Source organism: Rhinopithecus roxellana, chromosome 7, assembly GCF_007565055.1.
Source record: "Rhinopithecus roxellana isolate Shanxi Qingling chromosome 7, ASM756505v1, whole genome shotgun sequence".
NCBI classification, from domain to species: Eukaryota; Metazoa; Chordata; class Mammalia; order Primates; family Cercopithecidae; genus Rhinopithecus; species Rhinopithecus roxellana.
Genome location: NC_044555.1, coordinates 81,165,450 through 81,189,216, shown reverse-complemented (window position 1 = coordinate 81,189,216; position 23,767 = coordinate 81,165,450). Strand labels below are relative to the sequence as shown.

At 40.5% G+C, this 23,767-nt stretch overlaps 1 protein-coding gene across 1 annotated transcript in view; it reads left to right on the top strand.

Moving 5' to 3' along the window:
• The window catches only part of LOC115898623 (pirin-like), a 63,181-nt gene that overhangs the window by 38,821 nt on the left and 593 nt on the right, over positions 1–23,767 (top strand). Inside the window, exon 5 of the mRNA XM_030933644.1 lies at positions 1,717–1,923. Coding sequence (XP_030789504.1) covers positions 1,717–1,923 — 207 coding nt within the window. The remainder of the gene's footprint in view (positions 1–1,716; positions 1,924–23,767) is intronic.

Here is a 23,767-nt window from a genome sequence, read left to right as displayed (position 1 = left end):
GTGGTTTGCCAACTCCTACATTAGAAGGTTTAACAAGCCTTTTCAAATGGGAGTAGAGGGAAATCTAGACTTCATAGGAGAAAAAAAATCTTTAAAGTATGCACTGGCCTCCTTTCAGATCCTTCAACTAATAATGTTCATTCTTGTCTCAGAGTCTTTTTCACATGCTATTATCTGTCCGTGGAATCATCTTCCTGTTCCCCTTCCCCTGGCTAATTCTTACTCCTTGTTTGGATCTCAGCCTGAAGATTGCACCCTCACATAAGCTGCCTTGAACTGAGCAGGACATTTCATGTGCTCACAGAACCCTGTCATTCTTTGACGTGTCAAGCACAATTATAATGGCAATAATGATGCATGACATTGTTTGTTTAAGGATTATTCCCCCGACGAGGGCTGTGTGGAAGATGCTGTTGATGGCCTGCCTCATAGCCCCTTGGCCCAACTGTGAGTTCAGGTGGTGATGGTCCCCGTATGTGTACAGCACCATCTCAAGTGCTGCTACTCTGTCTGAGGGCTTTCTCCAGCTCACGTATTGGGCAGACCATATGTGTCAGTGATTTAACACTCCCATGGGAACTCTTGGTCAGTGAAGGATGAGAATTGGAGTCTAAATACCCTAGCTTCCCCTCTTCTCCATGCAACAATTTGAAAGCACATATATGGTTCCCAGTGGGATTGAATTCCAGATGTCTACAGATGCAACCTTCTCATTAACAACTCTTTTTGGCTTTCTCCCTTGCCTCACTCTTCCCTACTCTCTCACTTGTGCTTTCTGCATCACTTTCCAAATACACAACCTGCACATGTCTTTGTCTCAGGAACTTCTGTGGGAGAACTCAAACTAAGACAGGAAATGCATCTATGATGTTCATACCTTCATCTCCAGATTCCAAGATTTAGGCTTTGGGGCTGGTCCCTAATCTGCTCTTAATAAAGATATGAACAAACACTTGAAGAATCTGCACAACAGTGGAGGCAATAATTGTTTCTCCAAGTAGCAGGGGTTCCGTTACTGGAAGTGAGCAAGTACAGACACAAGTTAACCACCCACAGTATAGTGGATACTGGGGACCTCAAAATGTATTTTCAGGCCCACATATTTATCCTCCAATGTCTGGGAACACTGGCTGCTGATGGCTCACAGCTGCTTCCCTCCCTAGGCACTGCCCTGCTTTCTACTTGGGGATGGCCCACAGTCAATGGTTTGCTGATGTGGGTATGTAAAAACTTGGGTCACATTGTCTCAAGCTGGGACAATTCTGAAGGTTCATCTCAACTCCAGAGCTCCCTGTTGGATTGGCTAAAGCCTCTGTAGTAACTGCATTGCTGGTCGGCTTCTCCCCCTGCCAAATCCTGCTTTTTTCACTTCTTAAGTTGTATCTCCTGAGAACACAGCCTAGTATACTATCTTCCTGCAACTGCCCGTCTTAGAGCTTAATCTAAGACTCAGGGATGTCAAAGAGAGGATTCTTCCATTTGTGGGAATTTCAGTTCCGATGTGTTGATTTCAAGTGAGGAAGCACAGAAAGCATTTGCAAAACTGGAAAGGGCCCCAGCAATTGTCACTGATGTTTATTATTCCTCTCGATGCCCAGGGGCTCTGATAGCAGCACCTGTAAGATGCCTCGCTGCGTGATGGTGTTTTAATTGTTCCACCTGTAGACTTATTAGGAGCTTGGTTACATTTCCTTCTTGTTGGTTTGGTGTTTGCAGTGGATGACTGCGGGCCGGGGCATTCTGCACGCCGAGATGCCTTGCTCAGAGGAGCCAGCCCACGGCCTACAACTGTGGGTTAATTTGAGGAGCTCAGAGAAGATGGTGGAGCCTCAGTACCAGGAACTGAAAAGTGAAGAAATCCCTAAACCCAGTAGGGATGGTGTGACAGTTGCTGTTATTTCTGGAGAAGCTCTGGGAATAAAGGTAAGCCAGGCTGTTGTGTCTATTTAACCTGAGGCGTGCAGTGACATAAGGCTGGCCCCTTCTGGGTTGTCAGCTCTCACTAGGTTTACCAAAATTCATGTCCCATGGGATGGACTCGAATCATAGGTGTCAGAGTAAGTGCAACCTAAGAAAACTCAGAAATTTTTGCTGCATACAAACCTATAGAGTTAGGAAAATTACAAGCAAGCAAGCTCATATAAAGTTTGGTCAAGAGCAATTTTCAAAGTATGTCTTAATATGTGTGCTGATTTAGCCTAATTCCTTTCACTTATAGTGCAGTTTTATGCTTTAAATTATAGCTCCTCAGTACAGCAAGGTTGCTACCTTTAAGAAACAACCAAAAAGCAAGACCAAACTCCACTTCACAAAGATTTATGTCAATTACTTATGCTTAACTTAGTAATGTAAGGAAAGCACACTACTACATTGCAGAAAGTTTATTTTTAAATTTTAGCTTGACAATTTGTCTAACCCATACATGACATGCCCTGTACGTTCTTTTCAACTGGAACTTTATTTGGGTTTATAGTCTCACCTTTTTGATCAAATAAAGTAAATCAATTTAGGCTAAAGATTATGGATATATTGGTGGGAGGAAAGGGGTGGGGCAAATGCCATGTTAATTGCACACCAGAACTGCTTCTAGGGAGGATAAGATTCCTCACACCCACCAATTTGGGGTAGTAGCAAGCTGGGTAGTGTGCTCTCTTAGGTGGGGTTTCCCAGAAGCAGACCCTGAGATGAAGATTCCCATGCAAGTGATTTTTGAGTAAGTGTTCCTAGGAGAACAGTAAAAGGAATCAGGACAAATTAGGGGAGGAAGTGAAGCAAGGCTGCCATCTCAGGCAAAGTACTGAAGAGGGTGGCTTTACCTTGATCCTGCAAGGCACTTTGGAGGATCAACGTGCCTCAGAGATGTCCAAGCCCATCCCTGGCAACGGAGCTGGGCTTTCATGCTCCCTTACCCAATGGTCATTGGTTATAGCCATTAACTTTGAGGTGGAGGCACAGAAAGGGTTAAAAGGGATCTGAAGGGATCTGGGAGAAGCCCTGACATCGGTTACTACACATGGAACCTGGCACTGAGTGAATCAAGATAATGGGAGTTACTCTGCCATTCTCCCAGTGTACAACCAGCACTTAAAACTATTTAAAACTAACTTCTGTAAATTTTATTTTTTTGATGTGCACCATTAGGGATAATGGCTTGGCAGTGGCTACTAACCAACCACTCAATGGGATGCATGGGATGGTTAACAGATTGGTCATGGTTGGCCAGGTGCAGCGGCTCATGCCTGTAATCCCAGCACTTTGGGAGGCCGAGATGGGCGGATCACGAGGTCAGGAGATTGAGACCATCCTGGCTAACACAGTGAAACCCTGTCTCTACTAAAAATACAAAAAATTAGCCGGCTTGGTGGCGGGCGCCTGTAGTCCCAGCTACTCGGAAGGCTGAGGTAGGAGAATGGCATGAACCTGGCAGGCAGAGCTTGCAGTGAGCCCAGATCATGCCACTGCACTCCAGCCTGGGCGATGGAACGAGACTCCATCTCAAAAAAACAAAAACAAAAAACAAAAAACAAACAAACAAAAAAACGATTGGTCATGGTTACTGGTTGGGACTTATCAGTTTTTGTATTTCCTGAACTATAACCAAAGTTTTACTGTTTTTGTTTTTGTTTTTTTTACCTCTACCCTGCCTAGGTATATGGATTGTTTTGTTTTGTGTTTCTAATGCAAACAAAAGTAATTGAATACCATACTTTGCCATTGGAAAAAACCCTTTGTTGTGTTTCTGCGACTCGTTTCTGTTTTGCTGAGTATTGGTCAGTGAGTGCCCTTTGCAGCTGTTTGTGAAGAGTTTCCTTCCCTTGAGCTCTGCAGAAGAGGGTTAAGATCCTGTGAGGACTTCCTGGTGTAGCAGCAAAAGATACTGTTGGGTATAGTGTCAGGCAGAGCGGTCTAAAGGGAGCTGAATTAATACAGATATGAAGCTGATCACTGCATCTCACATGGTATTTTCCTTCCCTGTTTCTAGGCTCTGAGGTTTTAGGGACATGCCTTTAGGGGATACTGAGATGGATAGTAGAGAGCAAGAAGCCCCTCTCTGCTTCAAGCAAAGCACAAAACTTTGCCCAATTTCATATATTATAGTTGTCCATAAGATTTGACTTAGAAAAAGAGTTGAACTGTTGGCAGTTCAAAAGAGAAATCAGACCAGTGATTTAGTAGATTAGCAAAGCCAGTGATATCACGAATCCTTAGAGTTTACAGCTACTTCTCATTTACAGAAATTGTAAGGCAATTTAAGGTTGGAGCCAGTTAAGCAATTTCAAGCAGCAGACCATGTGGTCTTGTAATCACAGCCAAGGATAAGAGACCAGAGGTAATGTTTTAACTTTGTAAAATAATGTCTTAGTATCTGCCAGCTTCTGTTATTTCTTTTTGTTGAGTAAAATCTCTGAAGTGAATTATATTCTCCTAAGTAAATGATCAGTCCTTCTTATGAATTTTAATAATAACGCCTCTTGGAACTATGGGCAGCATTAATTTAGATTTCAGGAGGCAGCGTGGTGCAGTGGTTACCAGCATGGACTCTGGAGATAGAATGCCTAGGTTAGAATCCTTACCATGAACTAACTGTGTGACTTTGGGCAAGCCAGTTAACTTCTCTGGACCTCAGTGTCTCATCTATTAAATAGGGTGTTTTTTTTTTTTTTTTTGCGAAGATTAAGTGACTTTTTATACATTAAACTCTCAGAATAGTGCCAGACACATTGTAAGCACCACATAAGTGGCAGTTATTATTTTGATTAATTTATGGTAACTTGAACAGGAGCTGGGCTGAGATTTATGTCTGCCATCTAAGCTAAAGGGATTTGCTGTGATTTGGGAAAGGTGATTAACCTGCACTCAAGAAAGGACACCAGTAAGATTCATTTTAAAGATGGGGAGCAACTGGCCATTTCTTTGTGGGTCTCATAAGAAACATCGTTTTGCACATCTGAAGCCTTAATATCTGATCAACAAGGAATGACTGGGTCTTCAAAGGTCTAGACCTACCATAAAAAGAAACTGAAGATTGTTTCGCATCAGGAGGATAATCTTAAGTTAAATGACAAGGTGAGGCTGAGAATATATATTTCAAGAGATTAATGTATTTACAACCAATACAGAATCAACAACTTCCATCTCCACAACTAAAATATCTAGAAAATGGAATTAGCAATCATTTCAACTTTAATATTCATGTGAATTACCTGAGGGTCTTGATAAACTGTACTCTGATTCAGCACATCTGAGGTGGGGTCTAAGCGTCTACAGTTCTAACGGTCTCCCAGGTGATGCCGATACTGTGGTCTGGGGACTACTCTTTCGAACATGAATAATGGGCATGGGATCCAAGACACAGGAGTTTACCCATCTTGAGAAATCATTTGATTAAGCTCCTATAGAAGATGTCAAATGATCTGGTACTGTGGATTTTGGCAAATCTTATTTGCCTTTTCTGGACCTCAGTCCAGACATCCACAAAAAAGATGGGGCGGGGGGAGTTGTATATGATACTGTTGCTTTTATGAGCAACAAAACTGTTTTTTTGATACTACCAAGGGTAGCTGTATGCCTGTTTCCCAGGTTGTATGTGTCTGAGCATTTATTCAATGCTTGGAAAGCCAAAGCAGAACAAGATTCTGCCAGGACAGCACGGTCTAAAGTGAAGACTGAACAGGGAGAAAAGGTTAAAATGGGATAGTTTGAATAGTTCCTGTCACTTTTGGAAGGTCACAATCACATGTTTATTTCATGAAAGTATGAAATTCTCCAAACCCCATTCCATCCTTATCAGACAACCAATCAGCAATATTTATTGCCAGCTCTCTTTGGGACACAATTCTTTTTCCAAAGCACGTCTCTACTTGCCTCCTGCTGCTCTCAAGTCTGTTGTCAGAACCAAACCTTGAGGAGGCCTCAGCCCCACTGGGGTTAGAGAAAGGCAATCTGGAGCCAGATGGCCTTGGTTCAAGACCAGCTCACCACTGACTCACTCTGAAGAAGTCACTTAAGATTGCTGTGCCTCAGTGTTCTCATCTGTAAAATGGAGAAGATTATAACGACCCAGCTCAGAGGGTTGCTGGGAGAATTAGGTTGGCTATTACTTGTAAAGTACTTAGAACTGGTGCAGAGTAAGCCCTGTATAAGTGGTTGCTCTTTTCACTTCCATACAAAATCTTTGGGCAGTTTTCATGTGGCCTGCAAATGTAACCAAAAGAATCTTTCTTCTGATGGTCAGTCTGTATATTCATGTGTTGGATGATAACCAAATTTTAAAAAATTTAATTTTCAAAAATGCCTGCTAAACCTCTCATGTAATTCACTCAGATCGTACCACTGTGCACTTAGCACCAGAAACAATGCCTGAGACATAATATGAGTAAATGAAATCATTAAAATATACATGGATGCTGGAGTAAGAGAAATGAAGGTAAAGTAGTAAGAAGATAGACAATATAGGGATTAGGAATGAGTGAAATAAGCTTAAAATGAGCTTGCTAAAAAGTTAAGAGAACAATAAAATTAGCTAAATTATATGTTAAAATAAAATAAGCTATTTAAGGGATTAGGAAGTAAGGAAATAAAAACCAGATTGATCTTTTTTTTTTTTTTTTCTTTAAATGTGGACTCTAGGCCGGGCACGGTGGCTCAAGCCTGTAATCCCAGCACTTTGGGAGGCCGAGGCAGGCGGATTACCCGAGGTCAGGAGATCGAGACCATCCTGTCTAACATGGTGAAACCCCGTCTCTACTAAAAAATACAAAAAACTAGCCGGGCGAGGTGGCGGGCGCCTGTAGTCCCAGCTACTCGGGAGGCTGAGGCAGGAGAATGGCGTAAACCCGGGAGGCAGAGCTTGCAGTGAGCTGAGATCCGGCCACTGCACTCCAGCCTGGGCCGCAGAGCGAGACTCCATCTCAAAATAAAATAAAATAAAATAAAAATAAATAAATGTGGACTCTTTTGCAGGACCCAAATTGTTCTTGCAGGTTTCTTCAAGCAGTGATAATAATGGTGAACAGAGGTTCAGAGGCTTGTGGTTCCCCTTGGGAGTCCACAGGCAGGTGTCTTCTTATCTGCTTTAGCTTCTTCCATGTGGCTTTTCAGGGCATGGCTTGAGCTCTAGAATAGTGGATATACTTACCAGCTTTCTAGGCATTTCTTGTGGGTATCTCCCCTTCCTTGCCAGTTTAGCTTTACAAGCATTGGAAGACCCCATGTCCCTCGGGCAATTCTTTCCTAGTCAACAAGCAACCTGCCCACTAATCAGCGTCTGTTGGTTGTGGGTTGACAAGTAATTTATAATCAAGCCTGTAATAATCCCCTGTGATTTGGAGAGCTGATGGAGTCTCCTGGCTACAGCAAGCCACTGTTGCACACACACGATCTTTCCTGTACCAGAACTGGAGAAAAATAGCTGCCCAGGACATTTTCCAGGTTTTGCTTTCATCCAAGAAACTTTTAGGGGCTGGATGTTATTTGAAACACTTTATCGCCAAAATGCAATTTTGTCAGTATTCCTTCTACCTTACCTTGATTAAAAATATATTTTATGTGGCTTTTAGGAAAATACTTTTATAGCACATGCAAATGGCAGTGGGTTTTGGGCAATCAGAATACTGGAAGGTAAACTTAAAACATTTTTGCATCTTTGTAAACTCAGAACATTTTCAGGGGAAATTTGACTTCTTTGATTATATTGGGCACATTTAAGGAGCTCCTCCCTCACCTGCATTCCTGCATTTGCTTCTGTCCACTGTGTGATGTGGAGAAAGCTAGGATCTTCCCATAGAAGGCTGCTTTTTTCTTCTCAAGCTCAGGAGAACATTATTTCGAAGTAGCATAAAAAAGAAAAAAAACTATTATATTGTGGAAACAGGTAACATATACACACACACTTTTTTCGCCTTTGAAATATTCCAGCAAGTTCATGGATCTAGCTAAAAAAAAAAAAATCACAGATATTCTCCTAATGGCAGAGAGTGTGAGAGGGGCACTGGGTTTCTGACATACGGAGCTTGAGTAAACAGGCTCCAGCTGTCCCAGAGAGCAAGCAAAGGGAAAACAACACTTTGCTCGGGAAGGAATTCTCCCTTCCAAAGACCTCTCTTTTAATTTATTGTATTTATAAATCAGAGCGCTCTGTGATAGATTTAAAAACTGGATATTTAACAAATGTTCCCTTTGGGGTGAGTGTAGCAGGGATAAGGATGGACCTGAAACTTCTTTCAATATGTCTTTTAATTTTTACTTTTGAAAGATAGAAATGCTTATATATTTAAAGTATCAAGTTAAACCAGAGAAGAAAAAAGAAACAAGTCTTAAAATCAGAAACAAATAGAAACAAGTGAAGAAGCTAAAATTGGTGAAAAGATACTGGCAACATAACCACACAGAGAAAACATTTATTTGAAGGGTTTTTAAACATGATTTCCTGGCTGTACATTTTAGTGGGATATATTCTAAAGACAAAAAGAACAGCGAAAAATATTTTAAACTTTACTCCATAGTTTTTGTTGTTAGTGTCGGTTTTATAATTTCATAACAAGTTAATGTGTATTATGAAATAACACAAATTAGTAAATTTGTTAATGTTCATAGGAATCAAGATTTTCAGTATAAGAAAAATGGATACAAATATAAAAGAGCTAAGAAAAATACTGTAATATTCATTGTTAAATTCAACATTAAATGGACATTTTAAAACAGTGGATGGCCATTATTTCTTTGAGGCAGTTTCTGGAAACAATATGATTCGATCATTTTAGGAGTCCAAGATTTTTGATGGTGCAATATATGTTTCCTTCTGATAACAACTCCATTCTCCACTGATTATTTCCATTGATGTTTTTATGGTTCATGTTTAATTAAATGCTATGAGAAGTGCTTTAAAAAGTTCCACCTAAGAAATTCAAAATCACCCTATTGAGTTCTGGTGAAATTCCCCTTTTAAGACATTCTATAACTGTATTTTAATGGATAGATAGGGGGAGAAAGTAAAGGAAATATCCGCAGGAATCAGAGAGCTTCCTGGTCTCTTTTTTGACACAGGGCAAGAGAGGAAGCAGAATATTTTTTGCAAAATACTGTAGAAAAAAGGGGTTGAGGATTTCCCCATCTTCATCTCCTTGCTTCTATGCACCAAGGTCCAACCCAGATCCCCTCTCTTTGGTGCAGCCTTCTCAGCTGTCCTGGCCAGCAAGCATTTCAACTTCTGCCCAGATCCACACAGCCATTCTGTCTTCATAACTCTTGAGATTCTGGGGCTGATGGCATTTAATTTACATGTCCCATTTCTCCTTAATTCCTATTAGGCACCTGCTGTGTGTACGTCATGCAGTTCCCTGGAGATACAATGTGATTAAGATACAACCACTGTCCTCAAAAATGCTCACAGTCTAGCTTGGGAGAGAAACCAGCAAACAGCAGTAGTATAATGTGACACAGGAAACACGAAAACAGCAGTATGTGGAAATCTCATGATACTCCAGAATAGGGAGAATCAGTTCTGCTTATGTGGACGGAGCAAGGGAAAGAAAAGAAAGATTGGGCAGGGATCACGTCTTGTAATGTCTTGTATAAAGACTTGGATAGTAAGAGTGCAGTACCTATTTAGGCATCGTGATGCAGGCTGCATAGGCAACCACATACTTGTGGAGTTGTGGCAGGGCAAGAGGAAGGAAATGATGCAAAATATGGGGATGGAGAAAAACCCAAGTTTGTCTACTTCTGGATTTTGCCTAAGGCCAGCATTTGTTGTATGCATATTCTTGCATCCTTCTCTCACAAAGTTTTAAATAGCAGGGCATGAGGTTAAGGTGCAGTGGCCTCCCGAGCACGCTATATGCAGTCCATCTCATCTTAGGTTTCATGAAGCAGTTTATTCTATGGGATGTGCCTGCCACAGGCCATGTAGCCTCAGCAGATGATCAGCAACATTCCACAGTCAAGTGCAAAACTTGGCTTGGATTCACTGTTGAGAATAGGCACAATTAGGTCTGTTAGTCTTGTTTAGTAAATAGGAGGACACCAAAGAAATGTACCCAGCAACTTCAAAGAACTTGTCTTGTGGTAGGCAGCCATAGTTGGCACTTCATTTGCAGTTAGGAATGTGCAAATAAACAGTGGCCAGGAACTGCTCAAATCAGCTGGACAAAAGCTCGCTCTTGCCCAGGGCAGCCCACTCACCCCAGAAATACCATTCTTGGTGTGTACAAAGGGTGCCAGATGTTCTTATTCATTCATGATGTCCCTGCTGACCTAATCCCTAAGAAGTACATTCCAGTCGTGGCGACAAGCCCTCTCCTTCCAGTGAATGAAGAATGGATAGGTGCACTTTTAAACCAGAAGTAACACCCTGTGCCATTCATACTTTGTTGGCCCTAGTGATCAGGATTGTAACTTAGCAGGGAAATTTAGACTAAGAGCATAATAAAAGCTATTAAAAAAACCAAGGTGTCAACTTCAATAAAGGCTAGTGGTCACGTTAGTATATTATTGTAATCACGTCTATGGCCATCAAGACTTGTCCATTTAGGATATGGTATGTCTTTTCCCAGGAACACATTGCATATTTTTGCTAACCACAGAAAAAACTGCAGGACAGCTTCAGAGAGCTGTCTTGAGACTCTTGCGTGTTGCATTAAAAGCTAAGCTCTTGTGGATATAAATGAAGTGGATGTCAGTATTTTAAGAACTGGTATCAGCGGCCGAATTGGTGGCTCACGCCTGTAATCCCAGCACTCTGGGAGGCCAAGGCGGGCAGATCACGAGGTCAGGAGATCGAGACCATCCTGGCTAATGCGGTGAAACCTCGTCTCTACTAAAAATGCAAAAACAAAGTTAGCCAGGCATGGTGGTGGGCACCTGTAGTCCCAGCTACTCTGGAGGCTGAGGCAGAAGAATGGCGTGAACCCGGGAGGCAGAGCTTGCAGTGAACTGAGATCGCGCCACTGCACTCCAGCCTGGGCCCTGGGCGACAGAGTGAAACTCTGTCTCAAAAAAAAAAAAAAAAAAAAAAAAAACTGGTATCAGCATATATAAAACTATGCTGTTGATAGCTGCAAACACAGTACTTTATTTTGACCAAAGCAGAAATCCTTTGGATCATGTAGCCTTTGAATAATTTGATCAAGCTCACACTCAAATGTGTTGAGCAAATTCAGGTTCAGATAAAATTCTGATTACTGGAAGCAGTAGAAGTTTATAGTATGTCAATTATATCTCAATAAATCTGTTTTGAAAAAGAATTCTACTCCTGTGGACAGGTATAGGTACTCCAAGATAGCCAAGTATTTAGACATTTCAACTAAATGAGCTCTACATCATTGATAGTAACACTTAAAGGAATAACATGTTCTGTCATAAAAATCACAGGAAATCATTTTTTTTTTGCCATCCGTTGCAGATCCAGGGGCTGTTCAGTATTCCTTTGGCTTAGTAAAATGAAATGAGGTAACTGATACTATAGTTCAGTTGAGTTCAGCAAACATTTACTGAGGGCCAGCTGCATGCAAGACCCTATAGAGGTATGAAGGAGAAAAGGTGAAAAAATCAGGGGGCTGGATGGATGCAATTGAAGGGACAGACATACAAACTGATAGCATGAGTATACTGTGGTGAGTCAGCACACTAGGAATCATGGCAGGCTAATGGGAAAGCAGAGGAAGAGGCTCAGCCCAATCTGGAGGTCCAAGAAAAGCAGGCCTCAGTCTAAAGGAGAAAACTGACCTGGCAAAGAAGGGTGGGATGTCTAGATCAACTCGTTATGGTTATTTGAATAACCTCATTATTTGAATAACTCATGAGTCTTATTCAACTCATGGCTCAGGACAGCTTTGAATATGGCCCAACACAAATTTGTAAACTTTCTTAAAACATTGTGAGATTTTTGTTTGTGATTTTTTTTTTTCTTTTAACTCATCAGCTATCATTAATGTTAGTGTATCTCATGTGTGGCCCAAGACAATTCTTCTTCCAGTGTGGCCCAGGGAATCCATCTTGGCCACCCCTGGTCTAGATGGTGCAGAAGGAGACAGTATGGGTAGAGGTGTTTCTGCATAGAGGTGTGAAACAGTGTTCAGTGGTATAAACCAATGCTTTAAGAAGGCCTTCAAAACACACATTCATTTTCTTAAGTATGAAAATCAGAAAAGTTCTTATCTTTCCTATGTAAAATTTGTCTGGTAATTTGTGTGTTTCTCTCTTAGTTTTTTAAACTTTTCAAGTTTATTCTCTTTTGTTTTTAGAAGTATCTTGAATATACTGATGACATTTCACCTCGGCTAGTTGCTCGTGTGTATTCTTTACCTTTTACCTCCCTCCCCGAGCCAACAAAACTAAAACAGAATTTCACAAACACAATGCTCTCACGATGCCATCTTTTGGAGTCTTTTGTATTGAGAATATGGCTGTTATGTTTAGAATACAATATGGACTGATTAAGGTTGGCTCCTCCAGGTTTGTTGAGAAATAAAACAATGACAATTTACCTCTTTTTCGTAAAATCTTAAAGCCCCCTTGCTATCTTTATTATTATTATTATTATTATTATTATTATTTTACTTTAAGTTCTAGGGTACATGTGCAGAACGTGCAGGTTTGTTACATAGGTATACATGTACCATGTTGGTTTGCTGCACCCATCAACTTGTCATTTACACTGGGTATTTCTCCTAATGCTATCCCTCCCCCAGGTCCCCATCCCCTGACCAGCCCTGGTGTGTGATGTTCCCTGCCCTGTGTCCAAGTGTTCTCATTGTTCAAGATGATAGTTTTTAATATTATGGAAGGAAACCATGATGGTCATAATTTTTCTACCCTAGATCAACTATAAATAGCAATTGGAGAAATTTAAATGCCTTTTTTAAAGGAAACCATTTTGATGTCCAGAACAAGGCTCTTCTGTCCCACTGCCTTCAGTCACCTGCCTCTGATCAATTTTCTTCTCATCTCTGGGCTCTAAGAACAATGCTGGCTTCCCCACCCGACCTCCCACCCCCACGTGTTATTCTCTAGTTACAAAGAAGGGATACACAGGACAGAGGGAGAGCTGGGCAGTGAAAAGGAGGAAGAAAAATAACCTGACACTGTTTCCGCACCATCTTGGTTCCTTTAACATTGATTTTTGGGCCTTTCCACCCTATGTCCACCAAACAGATTTCTTGTAGACTGCTCCCTGCCTCTGTTTCATTAGGTTTTCTGCCAATTGAGTCCCCCAGCCAGATTCTTTTCCTCAGCAGCCTCCACTCCTGGCTGTGGCAGTTCTGCTTGTCAGGAGTCAGTACCCAGCTATGTTTTTGTCTGCCTTGGGAGACTTTGAGTGTCTCTAAGTAACTACCAAGACTTGGCTGGTGGATTTTCCCAGCATCAGATATGAATTTGAGGCCATCTGTTACACATCAGTCCAAAAGAAGTTTTGAGCAAGAGTTCTGCCGACTGTCATTAAGTGTTTTCGTAGGTTTTAACTGACAAAGTCTGTCAGCCCAACAAAAGCAGACCAGTTTATTGAAGAGGGCCTAGAATTCAATGGAAGTCAAATGTAGGCAATTGAGGTTGAGAAGACCAAAAGACAACACAGGCATACCCCAGAGATATTGTGGGTTCAGTTCCAGATCACTGTAATAAAGGGAATATTGCAATAAAGCGAATCACACATTTTTTTTTTGCTTCCAAGTGCATATAAAAGTTATGTTTACACTATTTTGTAGTCTGTTAAGTGTGCAATAGCATTATATCTAAAAAAGTACATACTTTAATTAAAAAATACTTTTGTTGAAAAATGCTAATGATCATCCGAACCTCCAGCACGTCCTAATGTTTCCGCTGATGGAGAATCTTGTCTCAGTGTTGATGGGTGCTGACTGATTACAGTGGTGGTTGCTGAAGGTTGGGGTGGCTGTGGCAATTTCTTAAAATCAGACAACAATGTTATTTGCTGCATTGATTGACTCTTCATTTCACGAAAGATTTCTCTGTAGCATGTGATGCTGTTTGATTATATTTTACTCACAGTAGAACTTCTTTCAAAATTGGAGTCAATCCTCTCCAACCCTGCCACTGCTTTATCAACTGAGTTTATGTGATATTTTAAAACTTTTATTGTCATTTCCACAATGTTCACAGCATCTTCACCAGAAGATCCCCTCTCAAGAAACTACTTTCTTTGCTTTTTGATAAGAATCATCTCCTCATCTGCTGGAGTTTTATCATGAGCTTGTAGCAATTCAGTCACATCTTCAGGCTCCACTTCTAATTCTAGCTCTCTTGCTATTTCCACCATATTTGCAGTGACTTCCTACACTGAAGTCTTGAACCCCTTAAAGTCACCCATTAGTGTTGGAATCAACTTCTACCGAACTCCTATTAAGGTTGATATTTTGATCCCCTCCCACGAATCACAAATGTTCTTAATGGCATCTAGAGCAGTGAATCCTTTCCAGAAGGTTTTCAGCTTACTTTGCCCAGATCCATTAGAGGAATCACCATCTACGGCAGCTATAGCCTTATGAAATTTATAATAATTATGATTATTATACTTATAATTAATAAAATAATTAAATTATTGAATATTAATTGTTAATAATATTATGATTAATTATAATAAGGAGTAATTTTGACTTTCAAGTCTGAAATAATAAGACTTGAAAGTTGAAATTACTCCTTGATCCATGGGCTGCTAAATTGATGTTGTGTTATCAGACAACATTAATCTCACACATCTCCATCAGAGCTCTTGGTTGACCAAATGCATTGTCAATGAGCAGTAATATTTTTAAAGGAATATTTTTTTCTGACTAGTAGGGCTCAATAATGGACCTAAATATTCAGCAAACCATGCTGTACACAGAATAGCTTTCATTCAGGTTTTGTTGTTACATTTCTAGAACACAAGTAGAGTAGATTTAGCATAATTCTTAAGGGCCCTAGGATTTTTACAATGGTAAATGAACATTGGCTTCAACTTAAAGTCACCAGCTGCATTAACCCCTAACGAGACAGAGTCAGCCTGTTCTTTGAAGCTTTGAAGACAAACATCAACTTCTCCTCTCTAGCTATGAAAGTCATAGATGGAATCTTTTTCCAATATAAGGCTGTTTCATCTACATTGAAAATCTGTTGTTTAGTGTAGCCACCTTCATCAATGATCTTAGCTAGATCTTCTGGATAACTTACTGCAGCTTCTCCATCAGCACTTGCTACTTTAGCTTGTACTTTTATGTTATAGATTTGGCTTCTTTCCTTAAACCTCAGCAACCAACCTCTGCTAGCTTCCAACTTTTCCTCTGCAGTTTCCTCACCCCTCTCAGCCTTCACAGAAGTGAAGAGAGTTAAGGTCTTGCTCTGGATTGGGCTTTGGCTTAAGGGAATGTTGTGGATAGTTTGATCTTCCATCCAGACCACTCAAACTTTCTCCATATCAGCAATTAGGCTGTTTTGCTTTCTTATCATCTGTGTGTTCGCTGGAGTAGCACTTTTAATTTCCTTCAGAAACTTTTCCCTTGCATTCCCAACTTGGCTAACTGGTGCAAGAGGCCTAGCTCTTGGCCTATCTCAGCTTTTGACATGCTTTCCTCAGTAAGCTTAATCATTTCTAGCTTTTTATTTAAAGTGAGAGACACATGACTCTTCCTTTCTCCTGAACACATCGAGGCCATTGTGGGGTTGTTAATTGGTCTCATTTCAATATTGTTGTGTCTCGGAACAGGGAGACCCAAGGAGAGGGAGAGAGACGGGGAACAGCCAGTTGGGGGAGCAGTCAGAACACACATTTATCAGTTAAGTTCGATGTACCTTATGTGGGCAGTTTCTGGTGCGTCAAAACAATTTCGATAGTAACATCAAAGATCACAGATAATAGATATAGTGATAATGAAAAAGTTTGAAATGTGGCAAGAATTACCAAAATGTGACACTGAGACGTGAGGTGAGCACATGCTGTTGGAAAAATGACACCAACAGGTTTGCTCAACGTAGGGTTACCACAAACCTTCAATTTGTAAAAAAAAAAAAATACATATATTTACAAAGCACAATAAAGGAAGTGTGATAAAACAAGGCATGCCTGTACATCTTTCTTTCCCTTCCAAGTTCAGAACGAACTGAGAGGGAGACTGAGGAGTTGGCCAGATAGGGATCCAAATATCATCTTTCTTACCAGTAAAATCTAGATAAAAGCACATGACTTTTATCTGAGACCTGTTGGGCTTCGTAATACTTCCCCCGCTTCATTAACCATGTCCAGGCAGAGGTGTACACACAGTCACAGGCATCTTCTTCAGAGGCAGGCTTACTTCTTGACAGAAGAAGAGAGAAAGAGAAAGAAAGAAAAAGAGCCCAGAAGGGCGTGAGCTGAGCATACTCAGTCCCTTGAATTACTCTTACCAGCTGGATCCCACCTCCTGCCTCCCCCTCCCCCTCAGGGATTAGTGAGAAAGGCAGAGAGCAGCTGGCAGTATTGCCTCATGGGGCTATTAGGGAGGGGTCTGGAGGCTCCTTCAAACATTCCCTGGTGTTTTTTTCTATTAACATACTAGAGTCGGACGCTTAGCCATGACTGCCCCCTCAAGGAAAGAGATGAGAAATTTATCAGTGTGAACCCCCTCACATAAAAACTAACTTCTGTTCTCTGGGATCAAGTTTACCCCCAGAACGATCTGAAATGTATATGGAGAGTTTTTTGTTAAATTCACACCAAGGCATATCTGTCTTCTAGGCTGCACATTCATTTTATCTAAATATTAAAATATCACAAATTTGTACATAAACCTCTCCCATCATCAAACTTCTAAGACAAAAGTAAAGTTCTGATCTAAAACCCCTTGTCCTTATAAATCACATTAAAATAAATTAGAATTAAAATTACATTCTAAATAAGATGCCAAAGCATCTTTATCCAATTTTAACCCTGCTTTGCTTGGGTAGAATAAGGATTTTCTTTTTTCTTGATGAGCATCGTAGCCTGAGTTCCCTCCCCTGAACTGGATGTGACTCCATTAGGTCTGCCAAACTTGAATCCATTCAACCTCAATTCTCGTTCGTTTCACTTTAGAAATAGTCCCAAAAGATAATAAAAGACACATTTATCACAATACCGGTTTTGGTTCCGTGAAATTTGATTGCACAAGCAAATCTCCAAGTCCTACAGCAGTTATATCTGCAGAAAATTGATGTACTTGGTCAGTCCAGAGTATTGACATAGTTGGGGAAACAAAACCATGTATCCATACCGTCTCCACTCTCTGGGGGGAGACATTTCTGTCTTTGTGTAAAGTTGTATGCTTGTGTTAGTGGTGACTCCAGGCACCAGATCTTAAGAAAATCCTGTACTCAACTATGGAAAGCTGATAAGAATATGAAGAAATGTTCCTTTCATCAGTATGCAGAAAAATAGAAATTTGAATAATATGCTGCCACTTGACACCCTTCAAATTAAGAAAAAATACAAAGTTGGGTACTGTGAAGTGCTGGCAAGGATGGGAAGAAATGGAAACTTCATGTTTGGCAGGTGGGTGTAACTGTGTTCATTGTGGAGGACAAGTTGACATTACTCAGTGAAGCTAACACTGCATACAGGGTATGCCCCAGAAATTTCACTCCTAATATTTATTCCATCAAAACTTCACCAAGCAGATATATGGCAGTGGTCATCCCAGCATTGTGAGTAATAGAAAGGAGTCAGAGTTGATATAGGTGTTCACCACTGAGAGAATGAATAAGCGAAATATGGTGGTTACATACGATGGAATATAGTGTAGCTGCCAGAAGCAATGGGCTATATTCACTTGCAGTTATATTATTAACTCTCAGGAAAAAAAAAAAAAGAGGAATAAATCAGAAAAGAAAGCAGTTTAGCACACAGTGCTACTCATTTTTCAAGGACACCCATCTATCTAAATAAATACACTGTGGGTAGATTGGAAGGATGTCTATTACATATGCTCAACTGAGAGCCAATGGGGAATGGTCTTGAGATGGGGGATGATGGGGGAAAATAACACAAAACAAGAGGGGTGCCCCTGGATGTATGATGACCCTGTGCCATGGAATATAGTGTACAGCCAATTCAATTCCATGAACCCAGGGCCAGAGAGAGAGAGAGAGAGATTTGTGTCTAACACCAGCTTTTAACTTGGTTGGTGTAGGTGACCTCCTGTGTGGCTGATTTAAAGGATTCTAAACAGTCCAACATATGACAGAAAATCTTACTGTCACGTTATTAAAACTGTACCATTAGAGTCCATCCTTTAACAGTATGAGGGATTGAAAGGAGCATAGGCTGTAGAGTCAAGCACACCTGGGTTCAAATCTCAGCTCTGTTGTTTAATACATCTGTGACCTTGGGAAAATTATTTTGAGCCTTTATTTCCTCGTCTGCCAAGTGAGGATGATAATACACAGTCCTTGAGGTTTTTGTATGGTATTTAATGTGCCTAGCAACATAGAGGGTACTTAATAAATATTTCTTTCCTTTTCCCTTATCTTTTCTTCTCCCACATTCCCTTTTATCATTAGTCTTTACTGACAGCAAATCTCTAGAAATTCTTGGGATGGGAAATGAAAATGGCCAACATCTTTTATGGGCTTATGAGGTGCTAAGTTCTAAGTCAGAGCTGTCTAATAAAAATATAATGGAAGCAACATGTAACTTCAAATTTCACAGTAAACATTTAAAAACTGAAATAAAACAGGTAAGATTAATTTTAATAGCATATTTAATCCAATATATCCAAAACATTATCATTGCAACATGTAATCAATATAAAATTATAATGAGATAGCTCGCACTTTTTGTTATCAAGTCTTTGAAATCTAGTGTGTATTTTACACTTGCAGCACATCTGTGCAGACTGGCCACATGTCACGTGCCCAGTAGCCACATGCAGTGAGTGGCAACTGTATTGGACCGTGAAGTTCTGAGTTCTTTATATGTGTCAATTCTTTTAATTCTGATTTAACTTGGGTTCTCTGGAAAACAAAGCCCAAGGCAAGTATTATTTGCAATCCCAGGGCAGTGGGAGTAAAGGAGAAGGGAAGTGAGACAGATGCTTGGCCATGTAGGATGCCTGTTCAGAAAGCTGTACCTCAGAACTTTGTAAGGGAGCAAGAATTTGTCTGTTGTCCCACATCTTCCATTCCTCTTTGGTCAGTTTGCCCATGGGGAGCTAATTCCCTGCCCTTCTGGTTTGTGTCACCCAGCCCCTGCAGACAACCTCTGAATAGGCCACATGTCCCATTCTATGGCTTGGATCTGTATCCAAATGTGGGCATGAAGAGAGGATCCAGAGTCTCAGTAGGTCAGTTGGGTCAAGCCCAGACTCTGGAGCTGCTGGAACTCCCACCACTGAGAGGACAATCAAGACAATGTCAGAACTTGACAGTCGGCTAGGAGAGGCCAAGGCATCTGGCAATGTCAACAGTTGCAACATTGATGGCACCTACAGGTCTCCATAAGAGGCCAAGGGCTGAGGAGCTACAATGAGGCTGAGTGACTCTGAGGAGGCATGTAAAATGTGTGCAATTGAATTCTCACAACAACCTAATGAGATAGGGAACTGAAACATAGTGAGATTAGCACCTTGCCTAGGGTTACACATATAGTAAATGACAGAACTGGGATTCTAACTGGATGGTCTGACTCCAGGGTTTGCGCTCTTAATCACATGCTCACATAGGTCCTTAACCAGTTTGGCACAACCCAATAGGAATCAGATTTTTTGTTGAGAGAAGGTTTTGTCTTGGAAACTTTTAAAGACTGAAAAGGCTTAGGAGGAGAGATACATGTTGAAGCGTTCAAGAGGAAAATCTTGGCCCATCTGTGATTTTGCCAAGGATCTGACCACTCCCTATTTGCACAGGAATTCATGAATGATCCCTGACCTGAATTGGGGATATATACTGATCCCTTGCCTAGTGTTCCAGCCTCTCATCAGATTTGGTCAATTCTTCAATTTTTCTGAGCTGGTGCTGAATAGCAGGGAACTACCTTTCCTCTTGTTTGTGGATACACAGGAGGCCATATTCAATACTTTTAGGACCTACTTGAATACTATATTTAGATGGGTTGATGTGGTATATTTGGGGATTGGGGAGTTGATCAAGGAAGAGACAGTTTCATGAGAGGCAGTAACATGCAAACTTTATTTGGGCAGTGCTCAGACAAGGTTGCATAAGAGGGAAAGTTCCTCATAGCTGGAGTTTTTCCACAGACAGTGGCACAAGGCCACCACTCAGAAAGGAAATAGGGCAAGACACCTGAAGGAGTAGGGGAAATCAGAGAGGAGGATTACATGTCTAGGTGATATCACTCAACAGCAAGGTGAGGTTTCTCTGGATTAGAGAGCTCTGAAGGACATTAGCAGTTTGAGGTCTTATAGCTGGCTAGCAGATGTTGGTAATAGTTTATCTTATTTCTGGCTAGCAGATGTTGGGAATAGTTTCACAGTGTATATGAAGTAGGTAGGCTCTAAGGCTAAAATTTTGTTCATTTTGGAATATATTTAAAGCAATTCGATGTGTGAAAATTGGAGTTTGGCATCAGTGTGCTTTGGGATAATGGTCCTATCCTAGTGTAAGGAAGTAACCAACATGGGGGCCATTTTCATCTAATATACAGGGGCTGTCTCTGGCCCATTTATATAATAGTTGTACAGGAAACTTTCAATTCATTCATTCAGCTCTTCCATTGCCATAATGGTGTATTAGGATATGAACAAAGTTCTTAGGGCAACAAGAATCTAGAATTCCTGATAGAATGAGAATGAGATGCTTTTCAAATCAAACCACCACTTACTGTTCCATTTTCTTCTGGTACTTTCATTTGAATCAGAATGTCAGGCAGCAATGGATACCAAAGATAAGCTCTCCAACTCCACCACTTTGTAAATGAGAAAACGGAAACCCAACTAGGCAAAAGTCTTTCCCAAGGTCACACAGCTCATTGTGGAAGAAGAACAGACCCAAACTCAGGTTTCCTGAATTTTTGCCCCATTTTATTTGAATATTTCCCCTGCCTTAATCACACCATTCAGCCCTGATGCATAAGTTTGCTGAGTGTCTCTCTCTCCAGTTAGGGAATGCTTTAGCGCATTTTCATGGAAGGAAGGTTCAACATGACTGTGTCTCTTTCTACATCGAAAGGGTACCTTCAGGCACACGCCTGTGTAAGCAGACACCCCTGCCTGTCTGTGTCAGAACATCCTGCAAATGATCACATAGAAGGAGCCCTAGACCATAATAAAGTCCCTCTTCATTAATTTTAGTCATGAAATTGAAGAATCATATCATATGAAGGTATCTGTACTCAGAGCTCTATGAAATCTTTGCCAATGAGTTTCCCGTGTTACATCTTGATGCACTTTCCTACAAGAACTCTTAAAAATATTTTAGTAAATAGCAAATGTAACTAATAAATATTAGAAGCTTTGTGAGGAATATTCTAGCTTTGGTTAATAGATTTGCTGACTCAGTCTTGGAACACATTACCCATGGATTGAAGTTAACAAATAGGAAGGCTCTGTGTTAGTCTATTTGGGGGCCATTTGTGGTTTTATTATACTGTTGCCTTTATAAGGTTGTAGATGGATTATTTATACAAGACATGGGAATTTGTTCTTTTTCTGGTTTTAATTTTCCAAGAAATTGGAACATCTGTAACCCAACTTCAGTCAAGGATGCTGACTCAAAAGGTGAAGAAATCAAAGTCCAGTTTCACAATTAACGCGTCTCTGGTTAAATTTTAGTACTGTGAGTCCCTGTCATCATCTTTATTCTCTTCCCCTTTAGTTCTTCTTTTCTCACTACTCTTCCCATAAATAAAAGGTGAGAAAGACAAGAGTATTACTACTGATTAAAGGGCTGCTCGAAAAAGAATACTATAGACTGAATTTGGCTATGTTCAAAATTCTTGGTCAGCCAGACAGCTTGGTGTTCAAGACTGTCCACAGACTTTTATGGTTGATAGAAGTTAAAAATGTTTTTTGGCCCTCTCTAAATCCGTCCCTACAAAGAGTCATTGGCATTTTGCCTAAGAGTTCCTTGTCTTCTCTTTGTGTAGCACTTCATGTATATGTCAAAATATGATTACAGAGTTTTAATCCTTCCCACGATACCTTTGGCACTGGAGATGGAAACAAATCTTTCCCACTGCTTATCAGAATTGTTTAAAATAATCAAGAATTCAGAAATCAAAGTGCTTTGGATTGGATACAGAAGACATCATTTTGTTGAAGAGCATCAGCCTATTCTAAAAATGAGTTAGAAGTTTGCTTTAAACAATATGGTAAATCTACTTTTCTCTTCCTCAAAGCCTTACCATCTCCAGGAGAAATGAGAAAGTATGGCTCCCCATGCAGGGGCAATGGGATCTGGCAGTGAGTCTCCTGAATGTGTATGGTAGTGCAGAGACTAGGCCTGTGCTGATGCATTTTTATCCCCAGTGAAAAGCCCAACAGATCACGAGAGTGGGAAGGTGATAGAAGGAAGATGAGGAAATTGGGAAGTCATAAGAACTGTACTAGATGAAGGCATGAGCTCCTTATGGAGTAGATCTTACTCTATTAGTTGGGACTCCTGAGCTAGTAAATGAAGCGGACACTTGGTTTTCCCCATTGAGGCTCTTTCTTGTAAGTGGTAGAAAGAGAACCGGCCGGGCGCGGTGGCTCAAGCCTGTAATCCCAGCACTTTGGGAGGCCGAGACGGGCGGATCACGAGGTCAGGAGATCGAGACCATCCTGGCTAACACAGTGAAACCCCGTCTCTACTAAAAAAATACAAAAAACTAGCCGGGCGTGGTGGCGGGCACCTGTAGTCCCAGCTACTCGGGAGGCTGAGACAGGAGAATGGCGTGAACCCAGGAGGCGGAGCTTGCAGTGAGCTGAGATCCGGCCACTGCACTCCAGCCTGGGCGACAGAGCGAGACTCCGTCTCAAAAAAAAAAAAAAAAAAAAAAAAAAAAGAAAGAGAACCTACCTGAACTAGACCCAAATATACATATATATATGTATATATACAAACTTAGCGGGGATAAAGAAGATTATCATCAACTGAGGAAAAGAAGAATAAGTCAACTGGGACAATTGGTTAACCATTTAATAAAAAGTAACCAGATTAGAGCTCATGATCTCACAGTTAATTGTCAAAAGAATTCCACATAGATTAAATAATTTTCTTTCTTTCTTTCTTTCTTTCTTTCTTTCTTTCTTTCTTTCTTTCTTTCTTTCTTTCTTTCTTTCTTTCTTTCTTTCTTTCTTTCTTTCTTTCTTTCTTTCTTCTTTCTTTCTTTTTCTTTCTTCTTCTTTTTTCTTCTTTCTTCTTTCTTCTTTTTCTTTCCTTTACCCTTGTGAAGTATTGCTTTCTAGTGAAAAAAATAATTTAGCAAATTAAATATAAAACTTTAAAATGTGGTACTTGCTAGAAAAGAAATAAATGGAATGCAGAGAGAGAAAATAAAATGAGGAGAGTAAGGGAAGTCCTCGCTAGGGAGATTACGTTAAAATGGAGACTTGAATAAGAAGAGTTGAGGGTAAGAGATTTCTGGGCAGAAAAAAGAGAACAGCATGTGTGAAGGCCATGAATCCACAAAGAGCTTAAAGTATTCAGTAACTGAGAGGAGAGCAACATGGCAGACACAAAGTGGTTGCTGGAGAGAATGACATTAGAAAGGAAAGATTCGATCAGATATAGACCATAGTATGGCATTTCAGATTTCTTTAAAATACAATGAGAACACACTGAAGAACAACCAGATCCAATTTCCATCTTAAGAGAGTTCTTA